The sequence below is a fragment of the Solea solea genome, chromosome 21 (assembly GCF_958295425.1).
Source record: "Solea solea chromosome 21, fSolSol10.1, whole genome shotgun sequence".
NCBI classification, from domain to species: Eukaryota; Metazoa; Chordata; class Actinopteri; order Pleuronectiformes; family Soleidae; genus Solea; species Solea solea.
This window is the reverse complement of record NC_081154.1, coordinates 18131994-18153200: the sequence shown is the minus strand read 5'-3', so window position 1 is coordinate 18153200 and position 21207 is coordinate 18131994. Positions and strand designations below refer to the sequence as shown.

At 41.3% G+C, this 21207-nt stretch overlaps 1 protein-coding gene across 6 annotated transcripts in view; it reads left to right on the top strand.

Moving 5' to 3' along the window:
- Nucleotides 1-469: 469 nt before the first annotated feature.
- The window catches only part of si:ch73-103b11.2 (myosin phosphatase Rho-interacting protein), a 41104-nt gene continuing 20366 nt past the window's right edge, over nt 470-21207 (top strand). For 2 of the 6 annotated variants that reach the window (XR_009234183.1, XM_058620527.1), the window contains exons 1-12: nt 470-1316; nt 3446-3523; nt 4102-4167; nt 6780-6931; nt 7580-7655; nt 8846-9005; nt 9178-9652; nt 14037-14181; nt 15399-15455; nt 15539-15607; nt 15708-15797; nt 20216-20325. Coding sequence is in view for 5 of the 6 variants with exons in the window: in XM_058620527.1 (XP_058476510.1) it covers nt 1209-1316; nt 3446-3523; nt 4102-4167; nt 6780-6931; nt 7580-7655; nt 8846-9005; nt 9178-9652; nt 14037-14181; nt 15399-15455; nt 15539-15607; nt 15708-15797; nt 20216-20325 (1586 nt within the window). In the remaining variant the exon portion in view is untranslated. The other 4 variants (XM_058620528.1, XM_058620531.1, XM_058620529.1 and 1 more) reach the window with 4 other exon arrangements.

The window sequence follows — 21207 nt, the reverse complement described above, 5'->3', positions numbered from 1 at the left end:
GAGTGAGTGAGATGGGTTACAGGTGTGCATGCTTAAATGACGTGTGTGAGAGGTGGATCCTCGGAGCTGATTGGTTCCAGTAGAAGAGACCTGATCATCCCAGCTGCAGAGGATGTCTTTGAACCACTCACAGCCAGACCGCCAGCAGACATTTAGAACTTTTAAAAAAAAATAAACCATTAAAATGGTTTGTTTAGTGTGTTGCTGGTGGTTTCTTGGGAGTTGTGAAGAGGGAGTCTCCACATTCCTGTTGAGATCTGGTTTTCCCTTAGACCTGGTTGTAAGAAGCTTAGAGCTCAGTAGACCTTTGACTATGTGACTCTGAATACTGAATATGTTTGGTCTGTATCAGCCTGACTCAGCTGTGGTATATTGTATGTGAGTGAGTGAGTGACTTTGGCAGAATGAATGGTTGAATGTGCAGTTCACGCTACAGTGTTTCAGTCAGTTATTTGGTGAGACAGCAACACACGAGGTAAGATATTCCACGGATCTTACGGTTATTCTTACAGTCAGATGGGTTGGAGCGAGGGTCTATTGGACAGTGTCTGTGATTGGCCGTGATCGGACGTCACTCACCACTCCACTAAGCCCCGCCCCTTCTCTTCACGGACTGTTTTCGACTGTTCGAGAGAGCGAGTTTTCGCCACCACGCACAGCCCACGACACGACTGTTGATCCCCCGCATTGACAGCCGCGTCCACGGTGTAACTTCAGTCTTCGGCCTTGAACGGAGATGAGTGAAATGGCTTTAATGGCGCTGACTGCGCTGTCAGTTGTTACACACACACACACGGGACGGGAAAGTAGAAACGTTCCGCTTTACGGAGGCACACAGGACCTGTGCAGCGAGCGCGAGGCCCGGTAAGTGTTCCGTGAAACGTCCACGCGACGAGGACAAACGAGCGCCCACGTCCCTGTCGTCTGTCTCACAACGTGTCGGCAGCCTGCGGACAGACTTGTGTACAGAGAAAAGTTTGCGCTTCAGCTGCAAACATGTGCGTCATAGACGTCAGTGAACGCGAGGTCGTCGCCTCAGGTAACCACGCACGGGGGAACCACGCGTGATTCACTCCACTGGACTCGAGGCTGCTCCATCCACACCTGGCTACGAGTATTGAGCAGGTTTTTGTTGTTTTTTTTTTGCCCTCAAACAAAGACTTTTAGTTCATCTTTAGTTTGTTTTTCATTTTCTATTTTCATCAACCATGTCATCCTGTCGGAAATTCCAAGCCAACATTTTCAACAAAAGTAAATGTCAGAACTGTTTTAAGCCCCGAGAATCACATCTGCTCAACGACAAAGACTCAAACCAGGTGAATACGTTTTAACATTCGTTTTGTTGTGTTTCTCATTTGTGATATTGTGATATTGTGATGCCTCACTGTCAGTGTGCACGTGCACCTCATAACAAGAGTCAAAGATTTAGGTTTCCTGCAGAGGAATTACAGGAATTTAAATCTACACTTATTTATTTTTAAATAATTTTTAAACTACATTTTACTCACCAACTGTAATATTGACCTTGCTTATTTAAAAACGACAGTACTGTGCACCACCAGCTTTGTTGTTGCTCTAAGCTTTGGTGTAATGCACCTTTATCACGGCAGATGTTTCTTTACATGTGAGAGTAGTTTTACTGATAATACTATTCAGGGTTTCACTCCAGGTTTTTGCCATTCACCCATTCACTCACTCTTTTATACAGTGCATGTATGTGTTACACATCTTTCATACCTATTCACACATAGGAGAAATGTGGGGTTAAGTGTGTTGTTCTAGCGGAGCCGGGAATCGAACCCACAACTCTTAAAGTGTAAGTAGGTCTCACTAAATACTTGACACTGGAAGCTGTAGAAAAATTTTTTTGTCTGTAAAAATGTTTTAATAACCAACTAAGATTGGTATTGTAACTGAAAGATTCCTAACTAAGTCGGAATCGAATTGATTCAGGAAATACACCCGAGGACTTCATACACGCCTCAAGAAGCGAAGAGGAGTTCGTACAATAACACAACTTCCCGTACAGCGAACATTGTTGTTGATATGGCAGAGGGGGAGGAGACTATGACTGCCATCCAAGCACGGTCGGATCTTGATGTGGACACCGGAGACATGATGGGATCAGATTTGTGTCAATATTATCAAACCACACTTTCCACAAATCACGAACACTTTATGAGTTTAGCAAACAATCAAGAAACACAAAATAAAAATATTGATTTAATCTTTCAAAATGATTTTATTTGATGTAATAAAAATACATTTTTTGTTTGCAATGATTGGAGTTTTGCTCGCTCCAACTCTTTTGCATTTGCACTAGCGCACACCTTTCCACAGAGTGGGCAACTATGCTCTTTGACCTTTCACACGTCTCAGTGCTCGTCTACTCTGATACGTTTTTAACATCCTACATTTAAGCATTTAAGCCTTTATTAACAAGACCCACTCTGAGTCAAATCTAGGACTCTTATCGTGCCGCTGAGCCGGCATGTTAGCTGCCAGCTGAAGGGCTAGCAGTTCCTAGCTGTTAGCAGCAGCCAGGGGAAGAGGGAATGCGTCGCCCCTACTTGACCATACGTTGTTGATAAATGTTCTTTATCAACTTGGCATTTCTAATCAAGCGGCATCCTGGTTCGCCAACTACCTGACAACTAGGACGCAGTGCGTTCAGGTGGCTGGCACCACCTCTTCATTCTTGGAGGTCACTAAAGGTGTGCCCCAAGGTTTGGTTCTAGGACCCATTTTATTTTCGATCTTTATCAACAACTACAATAAACAGTATTTTGCCTTGGGCATGCATCAACCCACACTGCTCCAGAGGAGATTTGTTGAATCATTTATTGTAGAAAAATGTGGAACCGAACATTGACAAAAGTGTTTCCAGAATTGCCGTTTCAACTTTCATTTGTATAATGTTTACACGTCTGGTTAGAGCGGCTCACGGCTGAAAGGCCCGTTGGGCAGGGGAGACAGGGTGTCAGCCAGTTCGAGGGTCACCAGGAGCTGTACAGGTGGGGGTACCTCCTCACCTCCTCCACCAGTGTGTCATCTTTTCAGTCCTATGCAACTACGTCTTCTGTTGTCGAAATGTTTTTTCTGCTTGTGGAGTGTGGCTTATACTCCAGACGCTGGTGGGGCGGAAATTCAATTTGTGCATGCGCTGACAACGCACAACCAACACGATCCACATGCGTGGAAGTATACCAGAGCCTTGAGTATGAAAGCTGCACAGTCTTTCACATGTGAGGACATACAATATAATATGGAAATACAATATAATATAAAATAACCAGCTGGACCTCAGTGAGTAATCAGCTATTTGGCTATAGCTATATTAGCAGTAGTTCCACCTAACATGAATTCATGTTCTTAATAACCTTTAATTGATATATTGATGTCTATGGTATTGTGTTTGATTCTAACTGCGTCTCTCCATCATCAGGCAAAACCTATATCTGGAGGATGGTTGCTGCTGGCACCGGAGGGAACAGATTTTGACAATCCATTACACAGAACCCGGGTAAGTGTTCCTGGTCTTGATTTCCATCACTTTCAGAAGTAGGATTTACTAGTGGTATGGTCTGATATTACTTCTAAAGTGATACTTAAACTGCTTGAACAGTGCAACACAAGTGTCAACAATATTAAAGAAAAGCTATTTTATATCTAAAATTGGAAAATGGTCGATATGAACACCCTAAATGTATGAAAACAGTTAGGACTTATGTGCGTCCTTCAGATCTCAGCTGTGTTTTTTTTAGAGGCATAGAATAGCTATGCATAATATGATTGACTAAATAACAAAATTAAAGTCTTGGAATTGTCACCCTATGTCAGCTGGGATTGGCCATCTTCATGTGGAGGATACAGTGGTAGTGACAATGAATTAATAAAAAATGTTACCAGTACGTTACTATTTCTCTCTGTGCTGTACTTGTAAGATGAATAAATAGATTTATTAAAAACAATTTTGAAAAGTATATATTATCTCTCATTAAACACAACACAATATGTGCTAAATATTTGCATTTATTTGCTTTAGCCTTCTGAAGACTGATAATTATAAAAAGCATGTGACCATGATTCTTCTTTTAACAGAAATGGCAGAGGAGGTTCTTCATCCTTTATGAGCATGGCTTACTTCACTATGTTCTGGATGAAATGGTGAGTTAAAGTTTTATTTATGTCAGCTGTTGTTTTTTGTTTGCTCGGAGTAAAAAACTCTAAACACAAAAACACACCTTGCATTTTCATGTAGACGATGAGTACGCTGTTGGATGGTAAATGAAGGGGTGGTGAGAACCAAACCTGCTTTCACGGATACTATTTTCCCTTGAATAAACGATAGAGATCAGTGATTATTCCACACAGTCAGCTGCACTGCACATCCACAGCTGCTCCTTGTCTGTGTGGTCACAGTGTTTCTCTCTCTTTCTTCTACACTCTGCCCGCAGTAACAACTCACTTATGCGGCGGAACACCTGCACACAAGCTTACTAGTGTTCAGTTCTCTTCTCTTATCACTATGCTGCACATCCGCAGACGTGTCATCCGGTCTTCTTCATGTCCATGGACAGGGTTTCTGTCAAACTCCAGCTCAGAAAAACATGAATACAATTAGCTTGTGTTAGCACAGTGCAAAAAAGTCAAAAAAGGGCTAAACTACTGTAGGGTTATTTGATTATGGTAGTAGTGACATTACCACCACTCTACCAGTGTTGGGTAAGTTACTTTAAACATGTAACAGTATTACTTGTTACTTGTGTTTGCATTACAATATTACCTTCTCTGCTAAATGCAAAGATCAAAACACTTACTGGAACTGAGGCGGCTGAGACGGAGAGGCCAGGGTGTCGGTTAGATGACAGAGTGATGTGGGTTCAGAGGTCTGGGTCTGGGTCTGGGGACTTGATATACATTGTGCATGCATTGCATTTATTTGTGCTCAGTCTACAGTCTTGCTGCTGCTCTAGAGCAAAACCTCTGTTTCATAAGTGAACAGGTTTAATGGTAAATGGTTTGTATTTACACTTTTCTGGTCTTCTGGTTAGGGTTCAGTGTCTTGCCAAAGGACACGTTGGCATGTAGACCTGTAGAGCTGTTAAGTCTGTCATGTATGTTCTGTGTCCCAAAGAATCTGCTGCTGAATATAAAAGTGCTTCTTGTTTAATCACTCCCAGTATCGATCAGATTTGTGATTGATTGTTTTCCGCCTCAGTACTCTTGGTTTGTTTATACACAGATGGCTGTAATGTCCAAAAGTCTATTCTGCTGTCGACCATGACCGTGAAGTTGGCAACTTAATCCTCTTAATCCCCTCGTGCTCTGCTTGTCCCTCCGTCTCCAAACCTCCCTTCCTTTGTTTGAGAGTGACAGGGCTCTCAAGTAAAGCTGACGCTTGTCTCTCTGTCCAGTCTGAAGCAGGCCCACACCCAGGCCCAGCTGTCCCAACGTCTATTTGTCCGTCTCTCTGTCAAGCCCAGCTGTTGGCCTGGCCTCTCACCTTGATGTCAAGAGCCTTCTGATGATTTAAAAGTCATTGCATTAAGAGGTTAAACAAAACATAAAGACTAAGTGACTCATGGCTTCAGTGACACTTAGAAAGGGCATGCTTTGATATATTTGACATGATTTTTTCTTACTTTTAATCCCTTTATGCGAAGCTTCCTCTTTGCTGTGCTTCACAGTGTGAAAAATACACACGAGCTGAGAATCAACGTGACTCGTGAGAATCTGATTATACTGCAAACTGAACAACCTCTGGTTACGTTGCACAAATTGGGTTCTTGAGTTTGATCTCCTGATACACTGTGATCTGCTGACGGCTGTGATTTCTAATGAGGTTGTTTGTTTGTTTTGAAACTCATGCCTTGCTTGGAGTTACAGAGTACTTATGTACCTGAACAAGTTCAAGTGCTGGTTTAAAAAAGTACCCGCATTTTACCACAGAAAGTATTAAAACTGTCCTTTGACTGACAAGTTTATCGTTTATCAGAATAAAGGCTTTGATTTCTGCATGACTTTAAATATATATATATATATATATTAATGCTGAGTAGTAGTCACTGACCACTGAGCGAGGACTTTTGTATCGCTTCACTCCATGGAAAGAGTTGTACGTGAGCTCCCTCTGGTGGTACTAGGTGGAAAATCAGAAATACTGTTCTACTGTACCAGGGTTTGTGATCGGACTGGAGCTGAGGAATTTTGAATAAAATAAAATGATAATAATTGAATAACTTAATAACTATAATTTGGCTGTATCAGTGTATGAAGTACAGTATATGTGAGGAAGAGGATGATGATGATGATGATGATGAGAGAGAGATAATGAATCTGCCTCCTGTGAGAAGTCTATGGCTGACTTTGCTCGGTCTATTTACACCACTGTATTTAACATTGGTGATAATGGTGGTACTTTGAGAAGCCAGTATTTTCCCAGTGCAGACAAAGTAATATATAAATATACAGTTCATAAAGAGAGAGAGACAACATCAGCTTCAGTACGTTTCCCTCAGCACTGTGTTTAAATCACACTGATGATACCTTCAACTCAGGACACATGTACCTGTGACCTAAATGACTGCTGTACAAAAACAACCAGCAGAGGGCACACGTAGAAAATTAAAAATAACTACACTTATATAAACCTGAAGGGCAGGTAAACACTAACTCTTTCTGTTATGTTATGTGTGCCAAGCTTGGCATAAACATGGATGCACATCTCTTCCTTTCTTTTTTGAATCATTTTGCTGGTCTCTGTTGTGTCCATGCAGCCCGGCACTCTACCTCAGGGTACAATTAATATGAACCAGTGCTCCGATGTCATCGATGGAGAGATGAGGACAGGTCACAAGAACTCACTGTGCATCCTCACCCCAGAGAAGGAGTACTTTATACGGGCAGAATGTAAAGATGTCATCAATGGGTAAGAGGATGTCTGTTAATGTGGGAATTACAAAGACACGACATGTCAAACATGATCACAGCGCTGATGATGCCTCGCTACAGAGGCTTAATCTCAGCTTCATTATCGTGGACCGAACCTCATCATACAGTGCCTATCTTAAGTATTATATAATTATATAATATAATTATAGTACCTTATATATTTTTGTTTCATTGACATTACTTTGTAGAAATCTGTTTTCACTTTGACATTAAAGAGTTTTTTTCAATACATTTTTGTGTGAAAAAAAGCCACATTTTATTGACCATGATTGATTTACGAAAGCAATAAAAGTGTAAAATATCCAAGGGGGTGAATACATATGATAGGCACTGTATATTAGACCCTTTCAAGAGCTACGTCACAGAAATGTGCGCGCGCAGTCAGAAAACACACTGGTACCAACAGTCCAACACATAAGATGCTACTTGTAGTGTCGTTGGCTGTGAAAATAGAACCATCAATGGTGTCACATTTAAGAAGCTTAAACAATCAGAAATCTTGTTTTAATCATGAAAAAAGCTTTGAAGCGATTATAATGTCATTTGGTTTATTCATTCTTTGCTGCTATCATGTACTCTTGGCCAGTTCTATTATAATGGTTGCAGAGTGTTTTGTTATTGTCAGGTGGCAGGAAGCTCTGGCTGTGTATCCTTCTACCAACAAGCAGAAGAAAAAACGAAAGGTTGAACCAAATCTCCAGGTAATGCACCACTACACACAATTCACTATATAGTAGTGCAATCCATACTAAATTAGGCATGATCATGATTAAAATGTTGCCCTGTATTACTTAAACATTTGACTTAAAAAAAAATATATATATACTGTATTTGTTTGCTTTATTGTACTTTGTCTTTATCTGTGAAAATGTCAAAAATTTAATCCAAAATTAAATCATATTGGGTATATTTATGAAACTAGAAATTAAACACGGTTGCATTTATTTATTTATTTATTTATTCATGAGGCATCTGTCTGTAAAATAACAGCAGTATTAGTTTAATTAATTTATTACCACAGTAATGGTGTTAAAGACAAGGTCAAATATAGGCATATCATATTAATACTGTAAAGATCACTTTTTCCATCTCATTTGGATACAAGGCCAGATGTGTGGACACAGAGAGAGTTACTTTGCTTTTTGAAATGTTGATGTTGCTTCTTTGATAAAGAGTGTTGACATCGAACACAGGTTACATTCCATCAATCAGGTAAAGATTATCAAACTATTTTTTATCCCACTGTATTATACTTCTGCAGAACGACTGTTTTCTCAGTGTTTGTCGTGTCTTTTAATATTTTTTTCTTCCCTCACATTCTTCTTTTTCCCCAGAAATGTTCATTTTGAAACAGATCCAGATTTGAATACTGGATTGACAGAAAACATAAACGCATAAATAAAATGTTTGGAAAATTCAGTTCACTGTCACAGAGGAGGAAAATAAACAGAACATCTCACATTTAAGATCCTGAAATCACAGAACTCACCAATAAAGCAGTTAACAAAAGTTTTACAACTTTTACAAAAGTTATTTAAAATGAATCAATGAATTGAAATTGATTCTTCTTCTTTCACTAATGGCATATTTCCACCGGTGCTACTCGCCTCGGCACGGCACGGTTGAACCTGTGACACGGTTGCATCTCCACTACAATAAAAAGTGGGTGGAGTCGTCACTGCACGGCTGCGAGAAACTGCGGTGACTTTGTTTCATACGCGATACACACACACACACACAAGGTAGTTGTTGGGGATTAACCCACTTTTTAGGAACAACTTTTCCTTGTCCCTTCATCATTCTGGATCCCTGCCATATTTCTCATGTTGCTCACTGTAGTCTCTGTGTCTCCCTTATATCCTGTTATCCTATATGATATTCCCCTGCCCAGGAGCCTGGCCCTGCCAAGGTGACAGTGACCAGCAGCAGCAGCAGCAGTGGAGGCAGTGCTGAGTCTGTCCCCAAGAGCCGTGCCTCTCTGTGGCAGAATGAGAGCCAGTGGAGCAGGACCACAATCCCCCACACAGACTCCACCATCACGACTCCAGACGGTAAGAAATCTCCAAATCTTTTGTGTCACATTATGAAATCGAGATCTCACCAACTTTTTTAAGCATTTTACCGTTAGTTAAATGAGTGACCTTTCATGGTGCAGAAGACATTTAGAGCTTTAAATTCCTCACTATCTACAGACTGTTGGTTGTCTCATGTCTCATGTTTCAGATGTTGGCACTGTGAGAACTGGACGCAAGATGCGAGTGGAGAGTGGCTACTTTTCCTTGGAAAAGACCAAGTCAGAGCCTTCCTCACAGTCTGCGCAGCCTCAGCATGTGACCCTTTCCTCTTCAGCACCCTCCTCCTCTTTAGGAGCTCCTGGTCCCAGGTACAAACCCAAGACCGAACCACCAACTCCCCCCCGTCAACCTTCCCAGGATCTGCTCCCTTCACCAGGTGCACTTCCACAATCCACAATCCCTTCCTCCCAGAGGCCTGAGACTCTTAGTGTCACTGGGACTAAGCCCACTTGGGAGTTCAGTGTTGGTGAAAGGAGTGCTGATACTGATGGAGGAGGCAGAGTGGGCCGCTGTGACAGACAGACCTGTAGAGACACAGGTCTGACTTTCCACACAGAGCTGCGGCCACGAACATGTACTCCTGGCAGAGAGGAGGTCGCCTGGCTGTTCGGGGAGGAGCGCAGGTGAGGGGTCATGGATAAATGTCCTACTAGGCATATTTCAGAAGAAGACATTTTCTGACATACAGTATGAGATTAATGCAGATTAATGCTAAATATGGTTACTATTACTCCATTATTGGGAGCCATCAAGAACATGTTCAATATCTCTAATTTAAAGGTCTAGTGTGTGACATTTAGGATGAAAAATTAAATATATTATCATCACTTAGGCTGATTTTCCGAGCATCATATCAATATGTATTTGGAAGACTTGATACAGCGATCACTGTGAGCTGTCGGTTGGATGAAGCTAACTGCTGAGTCAGCACATTTCTTCATTACTTGGACATCAATGGTGTAGAACTCCACTTTTCTGATACTTTGATATCTTGGACAGTTTAGTTTGTGTCCGCCATTGTTGTCTCAAAACAACAGAACAGCACTGTTGCGCTCACAGTGCCCTCTGCTGGACATTTGTTAATTTATTTATTTATAATTTGATTTTTTTTTTTACCTCAAACAGTTTTTCCGGTTTGAATTCTCACCTACAGCTGTTCTGTAAAGGTTAAATAAAAAGTGCATAAATATAACTACTGAGGTTTCAGTTGTGCACCTGGTTAGAGAGATCCAAATTTTATACAATCTCCAACATTAGTTCTGCGAAAATCTCTTTCTTAATCAAACAATTTTGGTTCCTTGAATTTTTTTTAACTGTTCTTTCAGCTGATATTTTTTTTCAACTACGCACCTCACCTGCTTCCCAAACAGCCCGACCCACCAGGACATGTTTGGGATTCTGCAGAGACTCGTTTACTTACCTTTGATAATTAAATCACCATTTAAACAGCATCTTGTATTTAAAGCCAATGACAAGCAAAACTCTGGTTGGCTTCATTGATAATTCAGACCTAAATACAACCCCTTTGTGCCTTGTGTGTCATTTTGTGTCAAGATTATGTGCCAATTGACTAGCAGAATTAAAGTTGGACATGCCCTATTTATTTGTGACCCTTAGAGTCTACAACAGGCCTGTTTAATTACTCATTTAAAAGGGCCAGATTTGAAATAGGTGAAGGTCTTAGGGATTGGGATATACGTTTCCTCTATGTGACCTTTAAAGCTGGAAAATGGAAACAGTTTCTGCTGTTAACCAGCATTTCTGTTTAGAACCTAAAAAAAAGCCCAGGTTAGTTTCTCCATGTGTCAACAGCAGCATCAACCTGCAGCTGCTGTGAGGTTGAGGCTCTGTTTTATTTTAAACCTGTCATCTCAAGCAACCCAGGCATGTGGTGTGATTGACGAGATGCCTGTTGGTGTCAGACAGCTTTGCTCTGCTCCTCCTGTGGTTTACTTTTTTATTTTTGGCTGGGTTTTGTGAGCCCACTGCACCGGACAGGAGGAAGGGGTTTGTGGGTGGGATAGACGGACAGAGGAGGAGAGACGGAGACAACAAGCACCAGTTAGACAGATAGTCACAACAGATAGTCACAACAGATAGATCATTAATTATCATTGTTTGGATTTTCTCTGTGTGACTGAGACGTGTTTATTTGAGCTGGGTCGCTCTCACACAGTGTTGTGTGCTGTGGTCTATCAGCCTCCCAGATACAATAAGGACTTTTTAAATGACTGCGCTGATTTCTTGGCTGAAATAATGCCTAAATATGACCGTGTCCTTATTGTCGGAGATTTTAATGTTCATGTGTGTTGTCCTGAAAAGCCAATGGCTAAGGAATTCCTGTACCTCATCGACTCTTTTAATCTTGTGCAGTCAGTGTCTGGACCCACACAGGAACGTGGACACACACTTGATCTTGTCTTATCATATGGTTTGCCTGTTTTTAACTTTGAGATCTGTGATGCAGTGTTTTCTGATCACATGCCTGTGTTATTCGAGGTTGCTCTTGCCTGTAACACAGTTAAATCTGGCGGCGCTGCTCCTCGGAGCTGTCGTATTTTTAACCCTTCCACCACTGTTTTTAATCAGGAGTGTGTTTCTCCTGGGTCTGTGTGTGATACAGAGGAGCTGAGCTCATGGTTTCACTCTACCTGCCAAACAGTTTTGGACGCTGTGGCTCCACTAAAAACCAGGCAGCCTAAAACTAAGTCTTAGCCCTGGCTGAATGAAAGGACTCATGCTGTTAGACGCGAGTGCCGTAGAGCAAGAGCGCAAGTGGAAGAAGGACAAACTCCATGTGTCGTTCCAAACATTAAGGGACTGCTGGCGTCACTATCAGACAACTGTGAAAGATGCTAAAAGAAACCATTTCTCTGACATTATCCTGTCAAACCGTCACAAGCCCCGTGTTTTGTTTGACACCATTAACTTGGTTCTTAATGCCCCACAGACTGCCTGTATGGAGGCCTCCACCACTGTTTGTGAGAACTTTATGCCCTTTTTATTGACAGTCTCTTCTGTTAGGGCTCTAATCTCACCTCCTGCATATGACCCCTCTGTCTCTGTTCCCTGCACTGCTGTTTTTAGCAGTTTGAACCCGTGACATTGTCTTTTTTTACAGGAGGTTGTTGGTCGGCTGAAGCCCTCAGGTTCTCCAAATGATGCTGTACCTCCTCGACTATTTAAAGAGGTTTTCCACACTATAGGGCCATCTATTATTCTGGTTTTAAATAGCAGTCTGTCCACAGGTGTGGTCCCCAAACATTTTAAACATGCAGTAGTGCAACCTCTTATCAAAAAAACCTGGTCTAGTCCCTGCAGTTCCTGCAAATTTCAGGCCCATCTCCCAACTGCCTTTTATCTCAAAAATCCTTGAGAAGCTAGTCCAGGGTCAAGTAATGGCCTTTTTAGAGGAAAATAATATCCTTGAGGTTTTCCAGTCCGGTTTTAAATCACTGCACAGCACCGAATCAGCACTTTTAAGAGTTTTAATGATATCTTTTTAGCTACTGACTCCGGTGACTGTGTAGTTCTTGTGCTTTTAGACTTAACTGCTGCATTTGATACAGTGGACCACAAGATCCTGATCTCACGTCTGGAGGAGCAGGTGTGCATCAGGGGCACAGCTTTGGAGTGGTTCAGGTCATACTTGGCTGATCGAACTTTCTGTGACAACATCCTCCTTGGCTCCTCTCACCTGCGGGGTCCCACAGGGCTCAGTTCTGGGCCCCCTTCTTTTCTCTCTATATCTGCTCCCACTTGACTCCATTCTTAGAAATTATGGCATCTTGTTCCATTGCTATGCAGATGACAGTCAAATCTACATGCCTATTAAAAAGAACGATGCATACTCTTTTAAAATTCTACTTGAGTGTCTTGATGACATAAAGGCCTGGATGGCTCTGAACTTTTTAAATTTCAATGACAAAAAGACAGAAGTGATGGTGTTTGGTGGCACCACTGGGACCCCCCAAGTAGATCTGGGCTGCTTGGCACCGCTTTTAAAACCCACTATCACAAACCTGGGGGTTAAAATCGACCCTGATCTGAAGCTTGACAACCACATCAGGTCTGTTGTTAAATCAACAATAGCACACGTAAATTTGAGCACATTTCCCCCATTTTAACCTCACTCCACTGGCTGCCCATACACTTCAGGATCGATTTTAAAATTATTTTATTTGTTTTTAAATCCCTGAATGGTCTTGCCCCGCCCTACCTCTCCGAGCTTCTCCATACTTACCCGCTCGCTCTCTCAGGTCAGCTGATCAGCTGCTCCTTAGTGTGCCCAAAACCAAGCGGAAGCTCAGAGGGGATCGTGCCTTCGCTGTCGCAGCTCCAAAGCTTTGGAATAATCCGCCTCTGCACATAAGACAGGCCTCGTCCTTGTCTGTTTTTAAATCCCTTCTTAAAACCCACCTTTTCTCTTTGGCCTTTGACACTTCATGAGACGTTGGTTTTTATTTATTTTACTTATTTTAATTTGAATAGAATTTATTGTTTTTTATTGTATGGCTGCTATTTCTTATTGTGTTTTTATGATTCTAATTTATTTTAAGCTGTTTTATCTAATTTTGAACCTTTTACTTATTATGCCTTTTATTTATTCTGTACAGCACTTTGGTCCATTGTGGTTTGTTTAAAGTGCTTAACAAATAAAGTTGGATTGGATTAAAACACAACTTTACTTAATAACAATAACATCAGTACAGCTAAAACCATAATCAACCAAAAAATATTCACAAAGCAGAAGCTGAGTGAATATTGTAGTTCATCATAGCTGTTTAATTATTCACCCGATGAAGGGTTAAATCTTGGTACAATCTTGGTTCTGGTCCAGTTTAGAATTGGCCCCTCAAAAGCATTTGGAGCCAAACCAAAAGGACCACTGAGAACTTTTTAATCCTGTCTTCTGATCGTTCAGTATTTAGCTCGTTCTAAAACAAGACTTGTTTGTAGTGACTCATTAACTGTGTATTGAGTATGACTTTGAATTGTGTCTCCTAGGCTTTCTCAAATCCTCAGGCGGTTTGAAGAGGGTCAGCTTGTAGAGCAAAAGGACCCGAGCAGCCACAGCGAGCCCTCTGCTAACACCACCACGCTAATCCAGAGACATGGCTGCAGCGGAAGACGTGATCTGCTCCATAAACATGTATGCCATCTTCAATTATTTGGACAACTCAATCAGAAAAGGTGTCAAATGCTCTCGTTTAGATTTAGTTACACTGTCTGTAGGTATAACACTGCTGAACCCAGACATCTGAGGCAACTCCAGATCATAACACTGCCCCTGGTGGCTGGTAAAGTTAGACACTAAGCCAAATATGAATGTTAACAAATAGATTGCTGCCGTTGTTGCGGGCGAGTGCGCCTGCAGTTATTAAACGAATCAATGATTTTTAGACTAAAACATTGAAATATGCCAATTCTGATATGTTTATATACTTAAAACGGACGGAGCAACATAACAAAGACAAGCAAACTTTTGACTTTTTTGTGAAATGCTGCCACACTGTGATGTTAGAGGACTGACTGACTGTTGCCTAGAATGAAAAGCTCAACGTTCTTTAATCTGTCTGTCTCTGTGGGTTGGGCTAATCCAAAATACTGAAAACAAGGGGGGTGTTCTCTGGAGTCACACTGTTACCTGTAGAACAGGGGTGCTCTGAAAACACCCCCATTAGCACATGGTACATTCCTCCAGATGAAATCAAATTAACCAAAGACTGTAAGAAATGAACACGGCATAAAGTCGACTTATCAGAATTTGAGTCGACTCAGCTGCGAGATTCCCCACCCACTCACTCACTCACACGTTCACATTCATGTACACACCACTGCCACTACTGCTGCTGTTAATTATAAATAGCCAGCACAGAGTGGGCCACGGTCGGCGGGACCTGAAGCAAACAAACAGACTGCTCAGTGAAGGCAGTTTGCCGGAGCAATGACTCTCTGCCAGACAGTAACACCACACCTGAGGAAGCTCCACAAAAACAAGGTACTGTTGAGTAAAGCAGACGGCAGCTTTGGATGAATGCTTGACTTTAGAGTCTATAAACAGACGTGAGCTTGGTTTGTGTTTCACAGGGAAAGTCCAGCTCCTGCCACTTGGTCTCGAGCTTGAGCCATGTGTACCGCACTGTTTGACCCGAAGTGGTGGTGTAAACAAGTGCACATGTTTGCAGATGTGAATATTTACTAAATAGTAACTTCTAATTCAGGGCAAAAATGATAATATCTTTTTTATTTTTGTTGTGTTCGTTCATCATGTGGTCACTGAATTTCACGTTGTTGTTTGTGAACATTTAATTCATCTACTTAAATATGTAAATATGATCACATTACTGTGGTTTGTCTCCCGTCCAGCCAGATCTGCTGAACTTCAAGAAAGGATGGATGACCAAGCTGTATGACGACGGAGTGGTAAGAAGTTATCTTTAAGAGAATAAATGCTAAATAATATTACATGACAAACACACAGTTGTTGTCTTTTTTTTTCCATGTAGTGGAAGAAACATTGGTTTGTCCTGACAGACCAGAGTCTGAGGTACTACAAGGACTCAGTAGCTGAGGAGGTGGGAATAATAATGATGATGATGTCATTGTCATTTTTCTTTTTAAATTCATTTGAAGGATAGTTAACGTTCATTCTGTGCATTGTTTGTTTCTCCACAGGCTTCACACCTCGATGGTGAGATTGACCTTTCCACGTGTTATGATGTCAAAACGTTCCCCGTCCAGAGGAATTATGGCTTCCAGATCCTGGTGAGTGCTGATTCCTCATGTCCTCATTAATCACCAGTACAAATGAAAATCATTATCTCACTCTGTTGCTTCCTGCCAGGCTATAAACAGCCTTAGATGCCAAGCATGTGATTCAACTGTCGGTATCAGATTTCAGCATTTCTTCCTTTGAAACAATCCTTCTAACTTGAAATATGTCACTCGACGTTGCATCTGTCATCTCTGTGCAAGGCTGACATCGTCGTGGTTTAACAACAGCTTGTGACTGTGACCCCCCCAGTGTGTTTACCTTACCTCATGCTTTAACAAGCGCTCTCCTTGTACACATTTGTTTAGCAACATTTACATTTTAAAATCCATTTATGTACAGTAATGGCACACCATACATGTCGTTATCCATCCATCTTCTACTACTGCTTTATCCTCTACATGAGGGTCGCGGGGGCGACGATGTGCCAGTCTCAGCTGAGAGGGCGAAAGGTGGGGTCACACCCTGGACAGATCGCCAGTCCATCACAGGACACACTAATCTAAACCTGATGAGCTTTCCTTGTAAAATCCTTTGGTGATCAAACATGTTTAGAACTTGTTGCTGACAAAATACGTGATGGACATTGTCCATGTGATGTCACTGCTACGTACATACAGTATATATATTTAATCTTGGCATACCAAAGTCAATCTGTGAAAGTAGGACAGTAGCTGTAAGGTCATTTCCTTTGTTTACATGAGCTGGAAGCACGTCTGCTGGCGTCAGACATAGAGTAGTCAACAGTAGGACAACATGGGCTCAGTGTTGAGATATTAATACCTCAGTATTTATATCCACTGTCTGTTCTTCATCCTGTGACATCATTCAGCTTCAGTGTATAGATGAACACTCACAGACTTGCAGACCATGCAGCTCCATCTCCTTCTGAAGCACAATGGTCAACCTATTGATCCAGCTGACTGACCATGGCTTTTATCTGGTTTGTTCAGGACAGACTAAGCACAGACTGAACAAGGCCATTTTAGCTTCGCCCAGGTTTCACATTTTTCCTGGAGAAAAGATGGCAGAAGCTTTCACCACCATCGTTCCTACAGAATATGAATGAACCGTGAAAAGATAAAGCAGACCTGGCTTTTCTACTTTACTAAAAATTATGCAATTGACTCTAAACAAAATTATTCCACCTATCTTATCTTTTCTTATCTTATCATTAAATCTTATCAGATGGTGACTGAGTTTAGTCTAAACAGTTGAAATTGACAACATATTATTGTAAGGTTTCTGCTTTACTGTGTCTAAGTGCCATTAGATAATATATATTATTTGATTTGGCACGATACAAATAAAATTATATTGAAATGAACTGAACTGGATTTTTCCAGCAGCTCCACAAAGATGGGCCATTGCATTGCACTGAATTCTTAGTGTCACATTGACAACAAACATAGATAAGAGGTGGGCAACAGTTTTTTCCAGTAGGCCACACTGACATAAATGAAGCAACCGAAGGGCCACAAATAAAAGTTTGAAAAGACACAATAATTATTAAACCAATCTATATGCAAATTGCTTTAAATGCTGTAAAAAAACATACAACATTCTATTTTAGCTACAACATGCAGTTCTTTTCTGTGACTAGTTCAAAATAAAAGTCTGGCTATGTCACAGTAAGTCAAATTTACTTATGTCGTATTTCCACCGGCTCTACTCGCCTCGGCACGACACGACACAATTAGGTTGCACTTCCACTACAAAAAAAGTGACTAGTGACTTTACACCAGCCTCCTGTAGTTGTTGGAGATTAACCCACGTCTTTAGGATTAGTTTCAACTCATCTATTGTTCGGCTTGATTTGTGTCCACACGTCTCCGGAGCACATACTCCTACTCCACAGACTACAGCGACAGCGGTCTGTGATGCCGCTCACGATCACCGGTGCTGTCCCTAAATACACCAGACTCCTCTGTTAAATATAGAGGTTTCCCTGGTAGTTGTTGGAGATTAACCCACGTTTTTAGGATTGTTAAGTAGTTTTAAGTGATCTACAGTTCGGTGCTCTTCGGCTTGATTTGTGTGGGACGTCTCTTCCTGTGACGGCACTCTGGCCAGTCAGTGGCTGGCAGTCTGACCAATCATCGAATAGTTACCTACTCAGCACGCTTTTGGAACCTCGCCTGAGCAGGTATTAAAAATAGTACCTGGTACCAGGTGCTAATGCTAGTGGAAACGCTACTTAAACCGTGGCGTGGCGTGGCAGATTTTTGTTAGTAATTCACTTTAAAAGCCAGGTGTGATGTTTCAGGCACATAGCTGTTTAAATGTACGTTTATTTAAGCATTTAGCAGACACTTTTATCCAAAGAAACTTACACAAAATGGTGAATGTACTCAACTGAAGAAGTGAATGATGCTCTGCTGGGGAGGAGATGGATCAGCTAGTGCTAGTGAGTGTTTTAAAAGAAAAGTGTTTTTTCAAAGAAATGAGCCAATGTCAAGTTTGAAGTTAAGAGCAAGCGGCAGAAGTCAATGGTGATGAGGCAGTAGCGCATGTGTCTCACATGTATGATACAAATAATTGTTGTTTTACATTTGAGATGACACACACACACACACACACAGCAGCAGCATCAACATCTGCAGCATTTTGCTCGTTATTTCGATTCTCATCAGTAGTTTAACAGACGTTCAAGCTGCATATAACTGATGAGGATGAGGAGGAGCAGCACTGAAGTGCATGCCTGCGTGTATGACAAGCCAAGTGTGTGTGCATTGTGAACTGCCTCATCTCCAGGCAACCTTTTTGTTTTGAGGTGCTCCTCATAGCTCTGATTCTATCATCACAACGTAGATCTGGTGGCCATAAGCTGCTCATGTGTGCTATAGAGGCTGTGCAGTACCAGGTCTCAGTGATAAGTGATAAAGCAACAGACCCTCTAACCAAAGCTGAAGCATAAACTTTGTGATGGTAGGACATTCTCAACCATGTGAACCATGTGAAGTCAGTGATGTCTCACAATGCAGTTTAATTTGGCAGATGACCTGATTGTGAAGGAACATGACCACCAAGCAAGAGACTAAGATGCACAAGAAACACTTTGCATATGAAGCCTCAGATGAGCCTATGTGAAGAGGCTACAACATCTTTTTTGAGCATGGTTATTGACACCACCATCAAATCTTTAATACCCTGTAAAGTGATAAAATGATCACCAAAAAAATCTTTATCTGTCCTGAGACTGTGGGGTTGTGGCCGCTACAGCTGTTCCACACACTCACACACCTCTCTGATCTTCAAGTGGAGAGCAGAGTCATGTTTCAACAGTGTTTGTACAGAATTTGAACAGAAATGCTCCGCTAACATGTTTCACCATGTTGGTGGTGGTTTAACGACATCTTGCACATGATCAGAGCTAGTTTAGCAGCCGTCCTCCACCCTCTCTCTCCCTCTTCCTCTTTAGCAGCACCTGCAGCCTCACAGCAGGAGTCTGTTCTTCTTCGGAAATGCATTTACACTTATGGTCACAGTGCGACTCCGACCATCTCCTTTTATATCCACACTGTTTGAAGAGGAGATGAGCTAACTAGGGCTCCCATGTTTTTCGACACCCCTAAACATTTTTGAGAAGACTACTGGACTTCAACTTTTTTCAGTTTTAACTCCATAATTCTTTACTCTGCATGTGTAATTATGTCACGTTCCCACCCTCTATTTTCTAACTAAGAAATGAGCATTACAAGATCTTTAAAGGACAGGTTTGAAAGTGTGATTGGTGGTAATTAGCAACTTGCCTTCAACTGCCTTCTGATTATATGAATGCACTATAGCTTCGCTCCTGCATTCAGGAACTGTATACTTACCTGTGGATCACATGCACTGTTTCTGTGAACGTGGCCTCACCAGAAATGAGCTTCTCATAGCTGAAATTCATCAAAACCTACCTGAGGTCTTTGCTGTGATGAGATTTCCCCACCGGTCAATACAAGTATTCCTCTTTTTGTTGAGCTGCTTTTATTATTTACTCTGAAAAGCAACTTACTTTTTTCTTGTGAAAGTGTATCAGATTTCTGCATCTTCAAAGATCATCTCAAAAGGGTTTGGAGGCCCCCCACCATATTTTGGCAAAACAGGGGCCCCCACACAGAATCTTGCATAGGACCCTGGTGACAGAAAAAAATACTCCATATAGATGTGCTGTCTGAATGTGTGTATGAATGGGTTAGGGTTAGCATCTCCTGTGTTCACTGAGGCTAGAAAAACGCTTCATAATCACAGACCATTGACAGTTTAATGCACTGTGGTGAAAAAAGAGATCCCAGAACTCGGTATACTTAAAATGCAGTTTCATTAAAAGCACGCTTACATTCATCTTGTATCAAAAAGGAACTTCCATCAACATGTTTTCTCGTTCAATGTTAATGATTTTAATGTCCTGACTGTCTGCTTTCAGTGCCAAGATGGAGCATACACACTGTCAGCTATGACCTCTGGAATCCGTCGCAACTGGATTCAGGCCATTATGAAGAATGTGCAGCCTACTGTCGCCCCCGACATCACCCGGTAATACCCACACAGAACTGCCACTTCACGCTCTTGGTTACTTGAATTTCTCTCTCTCGTTCATTTCTTCAGTTCTTTATCTTCCTCCATCTTCTGTTCATTTTCAACCAGCTGAACAGATCAGTGTATCTCTGAAACTATCTGTTATGAAGCCCAGGTTGGAGTGCTTCATAAGTGCTTATGTGTTAAATATCTTATCTTCATCGGCACAATCTGTTTGTCACCGTATGCAATGTCAGGTGATTCAGTCTTGTGTTGCTGTCAGTTGTTCCACTGTAGAGATGCTGCACAACAGCAAACTAAAATGATCCAAGCAATCTGCAATACAAGCATTTATTATTATGGAACAAAATGATAGTCAAGACTTTTTTTTCCTTTTTTTTAAATCAAATTACATCATATACCTCATATATTTTAATCTTTTTTTTTTTTAAGTGCTCTTGTAGGGGTGTGCGATATATATCGTCTGCGATAATATCTTAATTGTTGTTTTAACTATGTGTGAAATCACAATATCGAGTGTGTCGAACTCATTTTTGCAAGAACCAATCAAAACACGCCTTAATATGAAAAGCTTGGGCAGTCAGCGGTCGACCACGAGCTTCCAGCTACGGTACCGACAAGAAAAGACACTCACAAACTTTGGCAGCAGTTTAATGTGTATCCACATTCTCATATTAATGCCTTGTATTGTTGACATTAGTTTAAAATGCTCTCATGATAGTTTTTGTTGCTCGTTCGTTGTGCAATATTTTATAAAGTAAGTTTAAGTGAATAAAGAAGGCCTGTTTTTCTTGAACAGGTTGCTTCTTGTCAATATTATCATTAACATCTAATAAATTATTAACAAGAGAAGCTGGTACAACAGGCCTTCTATGCTTT